This window comes from Pyrus communis, chromosome 13 (assembly GCF_041283825.1).
Source record: "Pyrus communis isolate YQ-2024b chromosome 13, ASM4128382v1, whole genome shotgun sequence".
In the NCBI taxonomy this organism is placed as follows: Eukaryota; Viridiplantae; Streptophyta; class Magnoliopsida; order Rosales; family Rosaceae; genus Pyrus; species Pyrus communis.
Genome location: NC_142577.1, coordinates 13,231,887 through 13,254,136, shown reverse-complemented (window position 1 = coordinate 13,254,136; position 22,250 = coordinate 13,231,887). Strand labels below are relative to the sequence as shown.

General features: G+C 39.4%; 1 protein-coding gene across 2 annotated transcripts; it reads left to right on the top strand.

Moving 5' to 3' along the window:
* The first annotated feature begins 15,632 nt into the window (after positions 1-15,632).
* Positions 15,633-18,583, top strand: LOC137737993 (uncharacterized). 2 transcript variants are annotated; one of them, XM_068477586.2, is made up of 7 exons: positions 15,633-15,993; positions 16,602-16,681; positions 16,952-17,071; positions 17,165-17,243; positions 17,611-17,697; positions 18,100-18,162; positions 18,387-18,583. In XM_068477586.2, exons 2-7 carry the CDS (start codon positions 16,626-16,628, stop codon positions 18,462-18,464), a joined length of 483 nt encoding a protein of 160 aa, XP_068333687.2. In that variant the 5' UTR covers positions 15,633-15,993; positions 16,602-16,625; the 3' UTR covers positions 18,465-18,583. The 2 variants fall into 2 exon arrangements, with proteins under 2 accessions (XP_068333687.2, XP_068333688.2); XM_068477587.2 differs by having other exon boundaries at positions 15,635-15,993; positions 16,866-17,071.
* The last annotated feature ends 3,667 nt before the right edge of the window (positions 18,584-22,250 follow it).

The window sequence follows — 22,250 nt, the reverse complement described above, 5'->3', positions numbered from 1 at the left end:
TCGATCCTGATGATGTGGGATACTTCTGTTGTTGACAAAGTAGTGGATGTGAGATGGAGAGGCTTTGTTATTCGGTGACGGTGCTGTAGACATCGAAATTTTGGTAAAACAAATGTTCACCAACGTATTAAAGTTTTGACGTGTCAGGGCATACATGGCATACGCCACGTGTCGTACAAATTGTACACATGGCATGTGACTCAACAAAATAGGAAGAAATACCCTTGGATGATTAAACAAGTTTTTCTTCTCAATTTGGGCAATGACAAGGTAAGCACATTTCAATCCATTACGGATCAAAGCAAGTTTTTCTCATTTAGGCAATGACAAAGCAAGCACATTTCAAGTTTAAAATTGTATTAAGCGGGAAATTAGGCCATAAATAAGACCACTTCAATTTCAATATTGCATTAAGTGGAAAGTTAGGCCATTTGTTAGACCACTTCAATTTCAATATTGTATTAAGTGGGAAATTAGGCCATAAAGAAGACCACTTCAATTTCAATATTGCATTAAGTGGAAAATTAGGCCATTTGTTAGACCACTTCAATTTCAATATTGCATTAAGTGGGAAAATTAGGTAATAGTGCTTGGGTGGGAAAATTTTGTGGTGGTGATTCACTCTCAAAGCCTATAAATAGGCTTCTCCATCAAGAGGAAAAAACACCAATTCACAAATACATTTCTCTACACACACCAAAACCTTGAAGCCTTAAAGTTCTAAAGCTCTCAAGAAAATCCCGAAGGATCAAGAAAGCACTCTTCGTTCTTCGTCAAATCCTCCTTCAAGATCAAGCCCCAACGGCCCTTGAAGAACTTCCACCTCCTTCAAGATCAAGCCCCAACGGCTCTTGAAGAACTTCCACCAACTCAAGATCAAGCCCCGACGGCCCTTGAAGAAAGTGTTCATCGTTCATCCTAAGATCAAGCCCCAACGGCCCTTTGGATCAACAGCACAAACAAATCCACACATCCAATCGTTCTTCAAGATTAAGCCCAAAAGCTCTTGAAGATCCGCTATTCCATCAACATTCAAGATCAAGCCCAAAAGCCCTTGAAGAAACTTCCATCAACCTTCAAGATCAAAGTCACGAAGGCCCTTGAAGAAAGTGTTCATCATTCATCATCCGTTCATCCTAAGATCAAGCCCCAACGACCCTTTGGATCAACAACCTCAACAAACCCATACACCCATTCTTCAAGATCAAGCCCAACGCCCCTTGAAGATTCATTCATCATCCGTTCATCCTAAGATCAAGCCCCAACGGCCCTTGGATCAACAAACAAATCCACACATCCATTCTTCAAGATCAAGCCCAAAAGCCCTTGAAGAAACGCTCATCCATCAACCTTCAAGATCAAGCCCCGAAGGCCCTTGAAGAAACTTCCATCAATCTTTAAGATCAAGCCCAAAAGCCCTTGAAGATCCGCTCATCCATCAACATTCAAGATCAAGCCCCGAAGGCCCTTGAAGAAACTTACATCAACCTTCAAGATCAAAGCCACGAAAGCCCTTGAAGAAACTTACAACTGTTCATCCAAGATCAAGCCTCGACGGGCCTTGGATCAACAAATCTACATCTTACAGAGATTGAATCAGAGGACCAAATTTAAGAGATCGTAACCCCAAAATCATCAAACCACAAAAAATATTATTTTGTACACGTATTCTTGTCTCTTGTTTTCAGGAATTTTTCGTGTTCACAAATTTGGCACGCCGAGTGGGACATTCTATACCTCTCATCTCTGTCTCCGTTCAAGATATTCAAGCATACTCCATGGCTTCAAACAAAGAACAAGTCATGACCATCGGCACTACCTCCATTGAAAAACAGCTGATTCAGATGAAGGAAATAATTGCAAGGCTGATAAAGACTGCAGATGAGAAAAACTTGCAAACTGCCAGACTCATCAACCGTCTGGAGGCGCAACATGGTGTCATAGTGAAACCAAGCTCTCTTCCAACTAAGAGGACTGAAGAAGGCTTCAACCCAAATGCCTACGAACTCATGTCAAAGGCTAGGCATGACTTTGCTTCCTCTTTAAATCCTGGAAAGAAGGTTTCAAACACCGTCAACGACAAAGATCGTGACCTCACCAAAACTCAAAAGAAGTTGAAGGAGCATGGTTACTGAGTTGACAACAACAAAGCTGGACTTGGCTTCACACCAAATGCACCTGTGATGATTTCAAATAAAGCGAAAAACACTCGCGCTCAATACGTCAGCGTGAGCATTGAACAAGACCAAGAAGAGCCTAAACCCGCCCCTCGGACGTCGATCTTCGATAGAATGAGCCATTCAAGCTCCAGAATTTCAGTGCTTAATCGCATTGGTAGTCAAGACCGAACCTCTGTCTTCAAGAGGCTTAACGCGCCAACATCCCAAAGCTCTGTTTTTGAAAGGTTGTTAAAGCCAAAGAAACAAAGCAACATAGCTATCTCTCCTCTACGACGATCAGCTTCGGAAAGATTTGAAGATAATGAGAAGCCTTTTGGAAAGAGGAAGACAACACCAAAGGAAGAAAAGTTCGATGGGCTAGCAGAAAAAGGCGACGTTCGAAGCTTGATTCCTTCAAGGATGAAGCGCCAAGCAATCCTAGAGGTCAACACAAAAGGACCACTGAAGGTAAGGAGGCGCATCATCGTCCACACTGGCAAATCTTCATGCCAACAAACCCAAGAGGACGACATTGAAGATGAAATCCCTAATAAAGATGTCACTTCTGGCTCTTTCGACTCAAAGTCTTCACCTCGACTGTTGGGGGCATGCTCCAAGTCAAGTGAAATTGAAGGATGGACTCATGTCACTCCGAAGAAACTGCACGAGAAACATATGTCTTCTCCACAAGTGCACCAATCAGAAAGGAGGGAAAGCAGCTTTCGCCAACCTCCAAAGCAATGTGAAAATGTTGAAGATAAGAAAATTTCAACACAAAGATCGTTCATGCGGGAACTTTTCTTCCTCGAAGACTTATTCAATTTCTCGATCAAGGCTCCTTGCTATGAAGATTGTGAGGAATGCCTTTCGAAGATCACTTCGAAGAAATTGGACAAGCAGCAACCATCTTGTCCACAAGTTTATCAGTCGAAAAGGGGGCAAAACAGCTCTTGTCAACCTCCAGAACAATGTGAAAGTGTTGCAGATAATGAAATTTCGACACAAAGATCGTCCATCCCCATCACAATGTGCGACCTCTTCCCAGAAGACTTCTTCAATTACTCGGACAAGGCTCTTTCCTATGAAGATTGCGAGGAACGCCTCTCTCAGATCGCTTGACAAATCCACAACAACAACCAAAAGCTCCTCGTTCGCACGAGCCTAAAAGGTGACAACCAAACGCTCCTTGCCTGCACGAGCTGAAACTGCAAAGGGCACCAAACGCTCCTTGCCTGCAGGAGCTGAAACTGCAAACGGCACCAAACGCTCCTTGCCTGCACGAGTTGAAATTGCAAATGCACATCTTGGTGATATATATGTTTTATCTGTATTTAGCACAATACACTGAATAAAATAAAGCATGTTCATTGATCTTCGAGAAATTACAAGTGCGTACAAAAAAAAAAAAAAAAAAAAAAAAAAAAAAAAAAAAGATGGAGCTTTCACAAAGGTTGTTCACGTGAAGCCCCACTACTTGGCAAAACTCCAGGAGCGGGAGGCATCGAAGATGGATAATTCGAGGCCTCAATACTTGGTTGAATGTTAGATGACGAAGGAAAAAGGTGCCTCTGGAAGAAAGCCGCAAGCCTTTGACGGTCACTTTGAATTCGATCTTCAGATTCTTGCAGCTGATCAAGCTTCCTCTTCATGCTCGTCGAATAATTATTTGCAAGCACGTGCAAACCTCTATTCTCGCGCTTAAGCTGTTTGATCTCTTGTTTAAGATTTTCCACCTCCGCCATCAATGATTCAACTTGACGGGATCGAGCAAGTAGGCGTTGGCCCATGTTGGACACAGAGTCCGCACACTGAACACTGAGAGCTAGGGATTCTTGAACGGCTAACTCATCGGACCGTCCTGAAAGCAGCCTACTATCTCTAGGAGTGAGGAGGTTCCTAGCTATTATCGTAGCTGTTGTTGCATCCTTCATCACAGAGTCTTCACCTGTAAGAGGGCCATTAGAAGATAAGAAAGACGGGCACCATATATTACCCTGACGCGGCGCACCCGTATCACGGCTGAGACTCAAATCTAAGCAAATGTTAGATGGGTTAGCCATTTTCAAAGATGTTAAAAGAGAAGGGTTGGATGGAGTAAAAATCTCAAAGGGCCGTTAAAACAAAATACACCGGAGACGATTTTCACGAATGGGCAATCTCCAAAGTGTGCATGTTGGAGATGATCGATACCTCTATAAAAGGAGAGGCGACACAACCACCGATTCAAAAAAATTGAAAAGACACCACTCTTCAAATCTTAAAAGCCGGATTTTCCTGCGTAAAGTTCGTAAACACTCTTCAGACATAATCTCGGCTTTTCAGATAACGCGTGCAACTTTGTCAAAAGATCTCTGACAAAGTTGAAAACGCGTGGAGGTCATTATCCCAACTACCACACTTTTGCCGACAAGCGTGGGTGACAAAGCCTCATCCGCACTACTACTTGCCATTAAAATTCCTATATACGTCTACATTCATGGCAAGGCATACATCCAAAAACGCATGACTCTTTTTCTTGGCCGAGAATGTAGCTGCAACCAAACCTCTCAACATGCTCAATTTTCTTCTTCCCTGAAAGACAAAGAGAGAAAGAGAGATCAGTCGGCACTTGGAATCAAGCTTCCCGTTTGGAGCCGACTGCCTGGAATCCCTTCCCTGATTGCTTATCCAGCCCTGCTCTCAAGTACTCATCTTCAACTATTGATGTACCCCCAAAGAAGATACCAAATGCCTGGAGTACAGATGAGGCAGGAGGAAACGGTAGATCGAAGCATGTGGAGACAAGCACAACAAATATATGTGCTGATTCGTTCGCTGCTTCTTCAAAAGCAAAAGTATCTCATATCATCAAGGGCGAAAGCAAAGGTATCTCATATCATGCTTTTTCCCTGTCTTTTCCTTTGCCCTTGTTCTCACCTGCCAAGACAAGGGCAGAGAAAACAATATGTCGGAACCTCCACTCAAACTTGCGCTGCCACCAAGAAGTGATGGTCCATTCAAATGCAAGGTTTGCATTCCACTCCTGTATCAGAGGACAAATACTACAAGAGAAGATGCCAAACCTGCATAAGAAATACCACTTCTGCAAGGGGAGCAAGTAAGGCAAGTGAAAATGATACATCGAAGCATGTGGAGACAAGCACAACAAATATATGTGCTGATTCATTCGCTGCTTCTTCAAAAGCAAAAGTATCTCATATCATCAAGGGCGAAAGCAAAGGTATCTCATATCATGCTTTTTCCCTATCTTTTCCTTTGCCCTTGTTCTTGCCTCCAAGACAAGGAGAAAGAAAGCAATCAGTCGGAACCCGAAAACAAACTTCCGATCTGGAACTGATTGCCCAGAACCTTTGCCTGGTTGCTTACCTAGCGTTGCTCTCGAGTGCTCGTCTTCAACTGTTGGTGAGTCTTGAATTCCCTCAGCGCATACTTCAGGACAGGCGACGGAGTGTCGGCTCTTTACACTGAAGCTGCCAAGCATAGATGAATTGCTAAGAAGTGATGCCTTGAAAGACCATTTAAAGGCAAAGGGTTGCGTACCACCTCGGCTATGTAAAAGAAACAAGCAGAGAAGAATGCGGTACAAGGAGCTGGAACAAATTGCTGGAGCACGACGTCTTCCCCTGCAGCACCATCTAGACAGAAGAGTTTAAGACAAATCCAAGCTCGACATCATTGTTCTAAGAGCTCGAGAAGCCTCAACAACCCTCCACTGGCGCCGTCACCAAAGAGCAAAGCCTCGCCGCGCGACGCCGTTAAATCGTCAACACTTCTTCAAAAAGCAAAAGTATCTCATATCATGCTTTCTCCATGTCCTTTCCTTTGTCCTTGTTCTTACTCGCAGGGCAAAGAGAAAGAGAGCAATCAGCCGGCACTTGGAGTCAGTCTTCCGATCTGGAACCGACTACCTGGAATCCATTCCCTGGTTGCTTACCTAGCGTTGCTCTCGAGTAGTCATCTTCAACGGTTGATACACTTCCAGAGAAGGGACCACATCTGCTTGGAGAACAGCTAAGACGAGTGACAATGAAACATCAATCTTGTGGATCGTCAGCAAACGCAACAACTGCATATGCTGAGTCATCCTCTAACCCTCTTCAATATGAATTGGAAAGATTGAACAAAGAAACAGGTCATCACCTCCACCTCGTGCTTGCCTGATATGTGTCTGAATCCTGAAACCGTTCATGGTCCTATTTTCACTCAAGATCAAGTCTCGATGGCCCTTGAAGAAATCACAAGTCCGATTCAAAATCAAGTGTTCACCACCCTTGAATCAAATTCAACTCCAGATAAAAGGAGTAAGTTCAGACCTTCGGGGGAGACCAAAAGAATCCTCCAGCCCAGTTCAAGATTAAGCCTGTGGAAAATCAACGATTGGAGGAAACCAGAAAATCTTCCAGTCGAACTCAAGATCAAGCCTCGATGGCCCTTGAAGAAATCACAGAAATCACAAGTCCGATTCAAAATCAAGTGTTCACCACCCTTGAATCAAATTCAACTCCAGATAAAAGGAGTAAGTTCAGACCTTCGGGGAAGACCAAAAGAATCCTCCAGCCCAATTCAAGATCAAGCCTCGACGGCCCTTGGGTTGACATCTACATTAAGGGACTTCAAAACGCATCTTCTACACGTGACAAACACATGTCTACGACGCGCCTTGAAGTGGGGGCATTTGTAGACATCAAAATTTCGGTGAAACAAATGTTCACCAACGTATTAAAGTTTTGACGTGTCAGGGCATACATGGCATACGCCACGTGTCGTACAAATTGTACACATGGCATGTGACTCAACAAAATAGAAAGAAATACCCTTGGATGATTAAACAAGTTTTTCTTCTCAATTTGGGCAATGACAAGGTAAGCACATTTCAATCTATTACGGAACAAAGCAAGTTTTTCTCATTTGGGCAATGACAAAGCAAGCACATTTCAAGTTTAAAATTGTATTAAGTGGGAAATTAGGCCATAAATAAGACCACTTCAATTTCAATATTGCATTAAGTGGAAAGTTAGGCCATTTGTTAAACCACTTCAATTTCAATATTGTATTAAGTGGGAAATTAGGCCATAAAGAAGACCACTTCAATTTCAATATTGCATTAAGTGGAAAATTAGGTCATTTGTTAGACCACTTCAATTTCAATATTGCATTAAGTGGGAAAATTAGGTAATAGTGCTTGGGTGGGAAAATTTTGTGGTGGTGATTCACTCTCAAAGCCTATAAATAGGCTTCTCCATCAAGAGGAAAAAACACCAATTCACAAATACATTTCTCTACACACACAAAAACCTTGAAGCCTTAAAGTTCTAAAGCTCTCAAGAAAATCCCGAAGGATCAAGAAAGCACTCTTCGTTCTTCGTCAAATCCTCTTTCAAGATCAAGCCCCAACGGCCCTTGAAGAACTTCCACCTCCTTCAAGATCAAGCCCCAACGACCCTTGAAGAACTTCCACCAACTCAAGATCAAGCCCCGACGGCCCTTGAAGAAAGTGTTCATCGTTCATCCTAAGATCAAGCCCCAACGGCCCTTTGGATCAACAGCACAAACAAATCCACACATCCAATCGTTCTTCAAGATTAAGCCCAAAAGCTCTTGAAGATCCGCTCTTTCATCAACATTCAAGATCAAGCCCAAAAGCCCTTGAAGAAACTTCCATCAACCTTCAAGATCAAAGCCACGAAGGCCCTTGAAGAAAGTGTTCATCATTCATCATCCGCATCATCCGTTCATCCTAAGATGAAGCCCCAACGGCCCTTTGGATCAACAACCTCAACAAACCCATACACCCATTCTTCAAGATCAAGCCCAACGCCCCTTTAAGATTCATTCATCATCCGTTCATCCTAAGATCAAGCCCCAACGGCCCTTGGATCAACAAACAAATCCACACATCCATTCTTCAAGATCAAACCCAAAAGCCCTTGAAGAAACGCTCATCCATCAACCTTCAAGATCAAGCCCCGAAGGCCCTTGAAGAAACTTCCATCAATCTTCAAGATCAAGCCCAAAAGCCCTTGAAGATCCGCTTATCCATCAACATTCAAGATCAAGCCCCGAAGGCCCTTGAAGAAACTTCCATCAACCTTCAAGATCAAAGCCACGAAGGCCCTTGAAGAAACTTACAACTGTTCATCCAAGATCAAGCCTCGACGGCCCTTGGATCAACAAATCTACATCTTACGGAGATTGAATCAGAGGAAGATTTGTGAAAAACAAGTTCATTTGAGCAACATCAACAACATGCAATTAACAATTAAAAGGCGGAATCATGTTTATATGCACTCAAAAACAAAACTTAACCCATGAACTTCAAAGCCTAGTAGATAGGTGAACCAAGACTCAACTCAAAACAAAGTGAGTTGAGAAATCAATACCTTTGTAGATTCCTCTTTGCATAAGCAAAGGCTAATCACCCAAAAAGAGGGCCTTCATTCCTTGCATCTTAGATCCATGGATTTGGATAGATGAAAAGGTTTCTCCAAGTTCCCAAAATTGAGAACATCTAAGTCTCCACACCAAGGCATATTGTAGAAGAAATGAGTGACCTTGAGGAAGTAAGATTGCTAGATGTTTTCCTCAAGGGTGGCCGGTCTCTTTTAGAGCAAAGGGAGGTTTGTGTTCTCATCTTTACTCCTAAGAAAACCCTAAGGATGAAATGGCTATAAAGATGTCTTTATACCACCTCACAATGGAGTGGCAAACTTGCAATTAAGCCAAGTTCATTACCCTCCTCTAAATGGCCGGCCATATGGGATTTATTGGGCTATTTGGGCCTTTGTGAATCATTATTCATTAAGTTTGGTTTGATAGTTTGATAGTTTATTCATGTCTACTATCCAATGTAAGTCTTGTGCTTATATGATTACCTTGAATGTGATTTGGAACACATTCCGAAATCTCATTCATACTTTGGCCAAAAATTCTTAATCATATCATAGAGTATTCTCCCTCAAACAGTTTGAAGGTTAGAGATCCCTTGTTGCGCATTCACTTGCCTCCATGGCTAAGTGGCTTAACCCCAACGATGCCGTGGACACCCTCCTGATGGAGTGACTTTGACATAATCAAAGATTAAGGACCTAACCACAAGACAACTGTGATGCCTCAGGTCAAAAGACTAATTTGCATTATCCCAACCATGAGTTCTCATGTGACATGAATATGAGAACTCTTCGTTGATCGTGTTCAGTGAACTCATTCTTTATTGAGCACCTACGTACTTGTCTTGATGTCACACACACCAATGACTCAAGACTAGTCACTCTCCCTGAGAGAAGACATAGCACGTACTGATCTTAACGGACTGTCAATGCCCAATTGACAATCCTATGATCAGGAACGTTTAGGATGTGTCAACGAAAGAATGGTCTCATGAATCTAACTTCTTTAGATCGCATTCTTCCAATCACATATTCCTTGGACTTATCGTTTAAGCATATAACATTTATATGAGACGGCTCAAACAATAATCTTTGCCCTTTACATTTAAACTACATTAGTTTGAAATGTCCGTAAAGTATCATCATATGATTGGTTTTAGGGCACATTTCCAACAAAATGCTCCTAATTGTAGGAAAAAGAGTACATTAAGGTTAAGTGAGTATACTTCTAGATACTCCCCCTGAGTTTGACAAAGGTCTATATGGTTTCGTAACAAAGGTCTATATGGTTGACTTCTAAAGATATTGCGGTGTTCCTTAACGGTAAAGACATAACCATGCATGAACGTACCTTGTGCGATTAGACAGATGGTTTGATTCAATGAATCCCACAAGGTAGGCATCATTTCGAAGATTAAGGGGGTGTGATCTATTCTGAGATGCATAGGGAAAGATAAGCCCAAATCCATAGTAATGGAAAAACGTCTTTAACACCAATTTGGTGGTGGTGTGTAGGCGCAGTGCTGCTTTATGCCAAAAGATTATTACCACATAAGATGTCCGATTCTAGTGCATTGAGCTAAGTATAACAAACACCGATGTTACTTATATATAGTTGCCTCACGTTCCAATATGGAACTTTATGCTCCATACTCTCCATAAAGATCTCATTTGCATCTAGCATACAGACGATCAGGGTATACTTAGACGAAACACCTTTTGGGTCTAGTTCGAGTGGTGGACCAAAATACCATTAGAACTAGCTCAAAACTTCAAGTCAAAGTAATGTCGACTTTAGGTTTGAGTTAGTTTTCTCAACTTCAACAATTTCAGATTTTGTACACGCAGGGGCATATATCCCTAATTGATCAAATATTCACTTAGGCGGGTATACCACATCCACCTGGATAGTTCTGCATCCGTAAAGTGAAGTCCTCATCAGAACTAAGAAGGTGTTCTTGTGAACTAGAACTATTTGAATCAGTACATGTAAGTCATTTGGAAATTCCATGTAGGGTTCATATCAGGATCCTAGAGATACTACAACTACGTTTGTAATGCTGCAATCAATCACATGGCGTATGAGAGAAACCTTGCACCACAAGGTGTCATATCACACTATTTCATTCATCTCATTCATCATCAATTGACTTTTCTAGTTGACTAATCAGTTTTATGTTGATACTAATCAACGGAACACGGTTCGTTATCGTCGCTTTTCATTTATGTCAGTAATTACTATATAAATGAAACATCATCTATGATAATTTCATTCCAATTCCATATCTCATCCAAACTAGTATACTGAACCAAGAACTTCAGGTCTCGGGAGTAATCCAGATTTAATCTCATGACACGAAAATGATTGAGACAGCGATCAAGGGACGGATTCATTCATGCCACATTCCTCCACTTTTGGGGAGGTGAATCCTCGAACCGAGTGATCTACCATGCTTCTGGCATATGATAGATTGATTGGCTAGCCGCCAATGTGCGAGGGTCGGCCATAGTAGTGGCGTTCCTGCTTTTGGGACAAAGGTCCATCGTACATTTGGTACACATCTTTGTAGGCACATTTGCAGACATAGTGGGGACATCCATGATAATTCGTGCAGTTCTTTTAGGAACGTTGACATTTTTATCTCCCCTTAACGACAAGAAGATTGTCTCATAAAAGTGACAATCTGCAAAAACGAGCAGTAAAGAGATCACCTGTCAAACGTTCTAAGGAACGAATATTAGAAGGAGAATCATAACCCACATAGATTCCCATCCTTCCCTGAGGACCCCTTTTCTCTTTTGTACGTTAGGGCGGCACAAAAATGGTACATAGACCGCACAACCAAAGACGCGCAGATGCGATATGTCGGGTTCGTATCTAGTAACCAACTGACACACACTTTATAAGGTCGGGTCGTGACGGGCCTTAGGCAGACCAACATGGTTGGTTGCTTGCAATATTACATGGCCCCAAGCAGAGATTGAGAACTTGGTACGTATGACCAATCAATCGCGCAATCATTTGAAAGCGTTTAATGAATACTTCTGCTGGGTCGTTCTGGGTATGAACATGGGATTGGATGTTAAACTTTAAAACCCAACCGGCATGCAATATCCATCGAAAGTTTTCAATGTAAATTCTCAAACTTATCAAATCAAATAAATTTGATAAGATAATCAAGGTGGTGAGCCTTGAGCTTGTTAATCTGAGCCACCAGTGTGGAGAATGCTGCTTGTGGACAATAGCCACACGTGTGACCAACATGTAGAAGCATCAACCAATACTATAAAGTATCTAAATAGTCTGCAGGGTGGTTAAATCAGTCCATAAATGTCCCATTTGAATCCCTTATAGGAAAGATGGAGGGTGCTAAGGTATAGTACGTGTTCAGGTATGATGTCTTTACTTCTGGTAAAAGAATGCCCAAAACAGCGCATCACGAATCATCCTAGATATCCCAAACATCCATAGTGAAAATTCCTTTCAAATCGTGGGCTTCTGGCTGGCCACATAGTGGACCTAAATGGGTGTAATCCACTCGTTAAGTGTTCCATCTTCTCTAGAATATGCTTCTGGCTATATTCATTGGAAGTGCAATATGGTAATATGCTAAGGAATTTTACTCCATTTTCTACGTTTTCAATTTGGTAGTAATACTCTCGAATATCCTTAAAGCTCAAAAGACGTTCTTCTAGAACAAGTAAGTATAAGGCTTCCTTTTATGGTAAAATTAGTACCATTGGACAATATAGGGCAGTGTCATGCCCCACAATCAGGTTGGATAAGCCTGAAAGGTTGTCAGGGGATGATTAGGTATAAAGTTAGCAAAGAACCAGACTGCTAACTTCCCCACAAAACATACCTAAGCATGAGTTAATTGTAGTCACATGTGGTAAGTTTTGTTAATTAACTCTTTATTATAGAATAATAGTGATATCCAAACACCAAATATACAAGGGGGTTTGGCCAATAGGCCTTCCATGTCAAATTTCGCTCTTCCAAATGTGTTAGATAGAGCAAAATCAGTCTTAATGATTGACTATTGGAATGGTACTCCTCAACAACATTGGTAAAAGCATGGAAAAGTGCATAACAAATGGTCTATTCTGTCAAAACGAAGTTAGATTCTATAGGGTTGAGGTTCGGGAATACTATCCCATATTCTTGAAGTTTTAGGTGCCAGGGATCATGCTTCGGGCGTGACATCACCTCTTAGTAGGCCTGATTCTACCATTAGTTGTAAAACAAACTCGAAATTAGATTGTATAAGAGAAAGACAGACCCAGACTTGGGTTCGGTAGGCTCCATCTGAAACTGGAGGGTCTGTTCGATAGTCTTTACCTAAGCAGAGCAATACCGTTCAATACATCTCTGCCAAAGCAGAGCATGCCTATCGATGCACCTCTGTCGAACCAGAGCATGCATTTCAGTGTATCCCTGCCGAAGCAGGGCACCACCATTCGGTAGATTCTAGCCGAAACTGGGTCTATATTGTTCGGTAGTTCCCAGCCGAATTGTTGGGGTACCATTCTCTCATAAGTGTGGTAGTAATCAAATCCGAGAATTTGGTAAACTTCCGCTCTCTATACCGCTACTTCATGAGCAATTTAGATATAGAAGGACGAGAAAGATTTTCTTCCAGTCAAAATTCAATCAGATATAAACTTCAGAATTGTACCTATTCATGGATGTAAGGTTTCACTCATGTTTTGTGGGCAAGAATTTGTCTTTGCATGATTTGGAACGGTCCAAAGTGAGTCAAAGAGCCATAAAGTCCTCAACAGTGAGGTACTTCCATTTGATATGCTTCAGGCATAAGTCTTCGAATGAAGATCAGGGCAGAGGCTTATTCACCTCTTCCATATCATAACTGGATACAATGATTTCGCAACTAGTCGTAGTCAAGTAGGGTGTCACGTCTTATATCCACATAAAGTAGTTTCTTTGTCGAAACTTCCAAATCAATGAAATCAAACTTGTTACAGTTCGACAATACGTTGAATGGCGGAAACAAGAATGTGATTGGCATTTTAGGAAATAAAATTTTCATAAACATCAAAGTTTAGAACATTTAGGTTCTAAGACATGGTTTGGTTTAAACGGATTTAAGCAGGGAGAACTTCAGGTCTCAACATGAGTGTTGCGCGTTAAGAAACTTCAGGTTTCTATGACACTTTTCCGAAACTTCGGGTTCAGAATTATGAACTTCAAGTTCATAATACCTGTAAACAAATGCAATATATACAAAAATATGCAACAAGAAAATATGCAAATATGTATAGACTTTATAATTTATTTGGATTTTGGGCCAAAATTAAAAGTTGGGTGAAAAAATTTAAAACCCATAAGGCCTAAAAAAAAAAAGAAGGCAATATAATTGGTGGCCCAGGTATTGGACCAAAGCCCTAATAGGCTATTAAAAACCCTGAAAAGGAATGGGATCCAAGCCCAAAAATGGGCTTGAATGTCAAGGGCCGAGAGTTAAGAATCAGGCCTAAACCTAGGTAAGATCCATCAGCCCAACGGGGGCAGCGATCGTGTGCTTTGCAAGCACGTGGGACACCATAGTTCTCGGGCTGGTGTCATGTATTAGGCCGAGCCCAAACAGGAAAAAAAATAAGGCTGAGTTATGTGTTACGGGCTATGATCTGTGAGCCCAGATAGATCTTTCCAAAGGGCTAAGAAATCAAAGCCCAAAGGGCTAACGTTTTGGACCAAAAAGCAGTGTTGCTGGGTGAGCTCGCCGGAGTTGAGACCAGCGCCACCACATTGGGTGGCCGTGTTCTTGGTGATTTTTTGGTTGGGGAAGTTAGGGTTCGAACTGGAACCCTATTATGAACGGAGAATTTTGATTTCTCAACATTGGATGTGAAAACCATGGGGATTTCGAATTGAAACCCTAAGAAATCTTGATGAAATTCGACGAGAGTTTCGATAATCATCGTTGGAGAGGATGAATTTGCCCTCAAAAAAAAAAAAAACAAACTTTAGGTCGTGAGTCCAATGGAAATTGGCGTAGGTGCCGTGACTTGTCTGCAGGTGAGGGTGGGATTTAGGGACGATGCCATGGACGGTGTCGTTTGGTTTTCATGGAGAGAGTGAGCTACTGCCTCTTCAGCTTGAGGCTCGGCTCAGTCACGCAGGTTGCAGGCCTGGTGACCGGTGCAAGGTCATGGGTTCGAAGCACCCAGGTTGCGTTTCCGATTTCTTTCTTTTATTATTATTATTTTTTTTTTAATTCAATGTATATTCAAAAAATTTTAATGAATGAACATATATTTGATGCAATTCATGACAATATCAAATTCACATAATTCAATAATTATAAATATAATGTATACACAATTTATGTAGAATCTAAAATTCGAAAAACGTAAAGTTGAGTTATGCATTATGGTGAATGTTTATGTTATTAGAGTTGCAAAAATATCAAAATAAAAACCGTTGTTTTGGAAGAACATGATTGCGTGATAATATGGATGCAATGGTTTGATGCAGAAAATTATTTCTTCAATTTCGGCTTTCCATCTTCAAAACTTGTATCACATTCAACATAAGAAAAATAAATTGAATGAATAAAAGTATATGAATTCAATAAAATCAAAATTTAATCAATTAAAAAAAAATTAAAACGTAATAATTCCTTGATTGAAGACGAATAAATTCTCTTTAGCACAGCATGAAGAGCGTGCTAATAACATGTCGTTGCCTATATTTAACTGAGGGGTGCGGCATAGAGAGAAAGAGAGTGGAAAATAGGCTTGAGGAATTGTGTGTTGAATCCTTAGTCCTTGTGCCTTTATTTATTTATAGTAATAAGGAGAGAGAAACTTGCTCTCCAAGTAATACAAAATTTATTAGAAAAAATCTTCTAGATCCAAAGGATTCTTATTTTTTTCTCTACTTATGATTTACACAATCATAATATTGATAAAAACATATGTCACTACAACTCTTTATTTTTAATATACAAAATAAGAAATAAAGCATATTTAAATATAACAATAAACATGATAAAATAAGAATACGCATGAGTTTTTTTTTTTTTTATTACACTAAGTTTGAAAAATTTAGGATCGATACATTCTAATTGCCATCCAAATTTTTTAAAATTTTTTTAGAATCAGAAATGTTCGGACTCAGAGTGGAATTTTTTTGTTCAAATTGGAATTTTCAATCCAACTTGCACCCTGGAGCTGAGGGATCAGTTTGGGACGAAAACAAAGTTGGGAGACCAAAGTAGGACAAAACAAAATTTAAGTGGGCAAATTTGAATTTAAACTAGTTCTCAGCTCTTTAGATGCAGCGGCTTTTGATCGAGAACGGCAGGGCTTTGGGCTTTGGCAAGTCGCTTATTACAAAAGCTCTACTGGGATTTTCAGATTGATTGCTGCCGTTGCATAAACCCTACTTTTCTGTAGAATTTAATTGGCCGCGACCCACCCAGGTACTTTGTGATTTCTCTCGTCTTCTGTACCGTAATTATACATATTTCTTATGTTTTTAATCCTCAAATTTTGTTTAGTTGTTCATGGAATCCAAGTTTGTTCCTTTCTATCATTTCGTTAAGAAACAGAGCGCAAGTTGCGTTTTGTGAGCTCAACTGTTCGTTTGAGTTCTGCTGAGAAGTGGGTTTTAGTAGAACACACCTCTAATGCAGTAACAGTGTTGATCTGTGTGCTTCATTTCGCATGGTCTGTAGAAAAGGTTCTCCTTCTTATAGATTTTTCCAAGTGCGGCGTATTCAAGCGGTACACCACATGTCATGATACAAATGGAGGAAATGATATATTTTTTTGTGTCCCTTCACTTATGACGCGTGGAATACTCGCTTGAATACCAGCTACTTTGAAAAATTCTCTTTCTTTTGAAGTACTGGATGTGTTTGATGAAATGCCTGACAGTGGGAATAGCTGGGTTCGGTTTGATGTGGAAAAATACAGACTTGATCGTTATGCATTCTGTGGCTGATGGTTCATGAATCTTTTGCGTTTTTTCATTCTCTCGTATTATAGTGGCAATTAGTTGAATAACTACTATCAAATTAACATGCAGGATATTTTGTGTGTTGCTTATTAAATGGGGGAGCCATCACTTTTTGATAAAATGATCAGCCATCTCCGTGCAGCATCCAAGTATGAGCATTATAATTTTACTTGTCATTTTCGATCTTAAGATGATATATTTTTGTTTTTCTAAGGCCTTTTGCTACTGTTTTTTGTATTTTGAACTACTTCCGTTGGTCTTGGATCTTATAAAGTATTTAAAAGTTTAGTTTAGGATGTAGGCACTTCTTAATTCTGGGCTTTCCCTACACAGCCTCTTATCATGGTCGTCTAATCAAACTTGACTGTATTACGGTTGTACCACTTCCGACTCCTTATGTTTATGGTCTGTAATATAAGATATTATACTGGTTATCCAAAGGATCTTGGGCCATCAAGGGTCATCCATTTTACATCAGAACGCGAGTTTGTCCAGCTCCTTCATGAAGGCCATCCCGTGGTTGTTGCATTCACCCTCAGGTCATCTAGAGTTGGTCTCCGTCATTTTTTATTTTTTATGTTAAACCTAGACTCTTCAGTTAGAGGTTTAAATACTCGCTTCGGATAATACAGGTGTAATCTCACAAAACATCTTGATGGAGTATTGGAGGAAGTTGCGGCTGAGTTTTATCCACATGTAAAATTTATGCGTGTAAGCAAACAAATACTACCATTAATTGTTAATGATATCAATTTTTTGCCTTCAGTTATTAATGCTCAAACATGTTGTATGCTAGTATGAGCCTTGAAAACATATTTATAAGCAGCATGTGTGATTTAGAGCTTGTGCCTTTACCTTTGGACCTTATAGCCCAATGATATTTTTGGCATTCTTTCGAAGCGGGAGGTGTTAGGTTTAAAGTCGAGAGCTGCCCACACCAGAAAAAATGAAGAAAGAGCTATGTCTTTGATGAAAGCATGCTTTTATAATTCTTGAGGCAACTTTCACATAAGGTTTTGTTAATCTTCCCTTAAAACAGTAAATCTCTTATGTTTTGTTCTTGCATTGGCATTTTCAGGTCGAATGCCCAAAATATCCTGGTTTCTGTATAACACGGCAGAGGAAGGAATATCCATTTATAGAAATATTTCATAGTCCACAACAAGTAAGACAACATTTTTTTTTTCCTCTAAAATGCCTATTTTTGCTTGTCCCAATACATGTTTTAAATTGTTCTCTCTTGTTTTGAACCTTGAACTTGAAGCGAGTCCGTTTTATTTTCTGTAGCATTCAAACAAGTCCTGGTGGCACGCAATCTGATCATGGTTCCATCATGGCATTTAATTTTTCATTGTAGTGGGTTAAAGGCCATCAAACAAATTCGGGATAAAAATGGAAACTTCATGATGTATTTGTTCCTTTCTGGAAAATAAGAGAAAGTAGTGATTCTCTTTCCATGACCAGCTTTGTGATATGCTGAGGGTTTTCTTTTGTAATTTTGACTGAGACCTCTTAGGCACTATGCCCCTGCTCGTCTTTTGCTTACTTGAAAAATTTTCTGATGCAGGCACAGAACGAGGGAAGGGTTTCTGATGCAAATATTACAAAGTACTCTGTGAAAGTTCTACCAGTAAGTTTCCAAGCTTGCTTACAAATTATGATGTTATTTTCTTAAGAATTGGATTTTCCGCCGTCATGTCACATTCCAACCTGATTACATCACTCCATATTATAGGGAAACCCATGAAGCCATTTTTACTCTTTATGTATGCATACAGACACTCGGCATCTTTTTTCCCCTCCATTTTTTATTCTAACATGTTGTCTTTTTTGTTGTTATCTGCACGCTTCCAGTTCAATTACGATACTAGTGCCTACGGATTTAGAGAGATTTTCAAGTGTCATGGGATACAGTCGTCAAATCCACAGTGAAAATCTGGTGACGAATGAGTTTGAGTTAATTAGTTTTTGTTTATTTGTTGATCAAATTATGATTCCTTGTGATGTAAAAACCTTGGCCTATATGCAATGGTTTGAGATGTTTGAACAAAGGCTGATGTTCGAACAAATATATTACAATAAATCTCAAACCTTATAAACACCTACTTATTCTTGTTTCATTACCTTTAAACCTCGCAGCACACCATTTTCGTTCCAGTAAACGACTTTAAATTGTGAAAAGGGAAAGGGAAAGGTTGTGTTCTTGAAGGTGCTTGGTTGATGCATCCCATGGGTGCCTCTAGATTTCTTGCTACTATAACTGTGGACCTCAATGCTTGTGAATGTTTTATGCTGCCCTTGAAGCTGTTTTTGCCTTTGCGATTGATGAAAATTCAATCGGACAAAGAGTAAAAGGGTAGTGATTGTGCTGAAATTGTCTCGTGTGGTTGTGTGCATGGGTTGGGGATGACCCCTGTTGACGACGTATTCCCACCGTAATAACGGTATAATGATCATACAATATCTATACACACTAACTCATATGGTATTAACAGGAAAGTTGAACTGGAAATACAAGCTGCTGACTAGCTTTACTAGTCAATCGTATCAATGTTCAAGCTGTTGGCTTGTTTCTTATCGAGCCGAACATAGAGTTGGCTTGTTTCTTTCAAGAGCCTAGTTTTGTCGAGCCAAACTCAATGCGGAGCTCAAGCTAGTTGTTTCGAGATAATTTACAACCATACTCGTTGGTTTAGTCATGTGATGAAAGAGATATGATACATAAACTAGTAACATGAACCCGTTTCATTAGTGAAAGTGATCTGCTACATTAAACATGCCTAGACATGCATGCATGCATGCATAGTAAAAATAACTTGTTAAAAGCGGCCAGCTGCCAAACTCTGGTAGTTCTTCAATTTCTGCATGTTCTTCTACCTCTAAGACCAATGTGAATTCTTTATTCAGAGGCGTCGTCGATATGGTTCTTTCTTCTTGGTGGATGCTCAAATCATTTTCTGAATTTTTTGGTGGTGTTTGTTTGTTTAAGATTGTAAATTTTGGGAGCTCTTCACCGTTCTTTGGGTCAAGATTGAAGTTCTTATCAGGTTCTTGATTTTCGGTTTTCACAGTGCACATAATCTGTTTGATTAAATGTTTCAATAAGAAAATATTTGCTATTTTGTCAATTAGTAAGGCTGATAGCCAAAGGACGGTATATTGAATTTACACTTCGTTTGTTCATCTTTCTTGTGAGTCTTTTCTGGGATATTAATTAGTGTGATATTTGGGATATTTGGCTCACCCCTTGTGTAATTATATTACAAGAGACTTCATATCTACGAAAATATCTCACCTCATACGCCCAATGATAGACGGTCACTTTTCTAATAATATATATGAAACAAATCGTACATTAGATCCGCACAAATCTAGCAAAAACAAGAAGGAAAATACTAAGAATTTACTAAACTCAAATTAACATTGTTTTATGTCAATTAGTTGCATGTGGTTCATATTTTAATGTGAACAATTGCTTAGCAGTTGCTTGCCTTTTCGGCTGCGGAAGCGATTCCGGATTATAGTTATCCACGCAGAAACTACGACGGCCGGTAAAGCAAGAATGAGGATCATTTCCGGATTTTTTTTATGAAAATTTCGAAAATTCTTTAATTATGTTTATTTATTATATATCGTAAAGTCAGAAATTATTTTAAATATTATATTTAAAATTGAATACAAAGAGTACTTAACAAAAATTGATCACATGATTTACAACGAACAGAAATGATTAGAAGATTCTTTGAATCTCACAAAGGATCTGGAGATGTCTTAAAGAAGCAAAAGCAAATTGGGATAATCTTTTCTTTTCTCAATTAATTAATTAATTAATTAGCCTTTAAATTAACTTTTAATTAGAGAAGCAAGTGGTCCTTTATCATAGTTATGGAAATGAGTGTTACCCTTGCACTACTGCCTGAATTCGTACCCTGTTGGTCCTTAATCTAACACTTAATCTAATAAATCTATTGTTTGACAAAAAAAACTTTTAATTAGAGTCTAGAGATAACCAAGTCTTAACATTTCCTAATGAGTGCCGATTATATTGCCGATTAAGCTGCCACCTGCAGACAAAAGATTTCAAACACGACACCTCTATATTTGACCAATCATCTTTTCTTTGATTTATGTTCTCACATACGTAGACATAAGATGTTTCGAGGTGCCTTTAATTTTGAACGGTTGGGGAATTTTGATGAAGATGTCCAATGGGAGTGATTTTTGAACTTTTTTTTTTTTTTTTTTTTTTTGTTTCTCGGGATATTTTTATTTCATTTTTGGCCATTAGTTTAAATTAAAAGAGGGTAAAAAAATTATTTAGTTTTTTACCATAGAAAAAAAGTTAAGAGCAATAATGTAATTTCAAAAAATAAAATTTTACTTTTTTTGTTTAAGCCTCACCTGCATTAAAAATAAACCCCTCTCTCTCTCCACTCCCCCATTCTCACTCACTCTTTCCTCTTTCCTTCAATTTTTAAAACGAAAATAGAAAGTATGTGAAAATAGAAAAAGAGAAATGAGGAACAAAGAAGAGCAGAAGGAAAGAGGAATAAATCAAAGAGAAAGCAACAAGAACGAGAAACAAATCCTACTAAAAAGTTGAAAATGTTGTAAAATTGTGAGAATAAATACTCACAGTGAGGAAGACTTGGAAATAGCAATGTATTTGTTGTTGTGTAATGTTTTCAAAAGTGGTAAGCATTTCATTTGTTTGGTTTGTCACAGATGTTGCTCTACGTAAATAGCACTTTGTGTGTGATCACAATATACACTACAAAAGAAAAGAACTGAAAGCAATAATATCAATATCCCTCACTTCCTCTTTTACCTGCAATCCTTTTGTGTTATAGTTACGAAACTAAACAGTGTGATATTTTGCACTTGCTTCGCTCCTGTCCATAGCAAAGGTTATCTCTCTAACCTTTGCCTATTTATAACACATTATCAACACGACTCTCTAACCTTAACCCGTTCTCATTTCCCCTGAAAAATGCTTCCTCTAAGGATTTTCTTGTTCTTCTTCCTCATCTGCCTCACTTGCTTGATGTACCCTCACGAAGAACTGCTAGCACCCTGCTTGCTTCTAGTTCTCAATATAACAATTACTTATATCTTATATTCTTGTTTGGTGTAGCTCCTGATTAGTAACCCAGTGTTTATTTATGTTAATTTTACTGCAATCGAAGATGGTGTGGTATCATCGCCCATCTTGAACTACATATTTAATTTTACTACAATTTTAGGTGGTGCAGTATAATCGCCCACCCTACTCTAGATATTTAAATTTTCCTACTGCTTGAGTGGTGCGGAATAATCGCTCATACTTTGCTATATTGTTTCAATGAGAGTGGTGCGGTACAATCACCCTCCTCATTAATCATGTAAATCTCAAGCTTGAAGTTTCGAGTGCTTATCATTTTGGCCTGAAGATCAAATTAAAAATTTGTAAGAACCATAAGTTCTAACACTAAATTCCTCCGGAATACATATTATTGCATGTTCTTACACATTTCATTTTTCTTTCAAAACAGAAAATGATGAACTTGACAAAGCTTGATTTTGTTGCCTCGGATATTATTGGGAAGTACTACCTTACATGGGTAGTGGATACCAAGATCCATCTGGAGGCAGGGAATCTTGGAGAAACCATCAAGGAGGAAAACAATGCATCTTCTCAAGATCGGGCGAATGTTATGATCTTTATCTGTCGCCACCTTG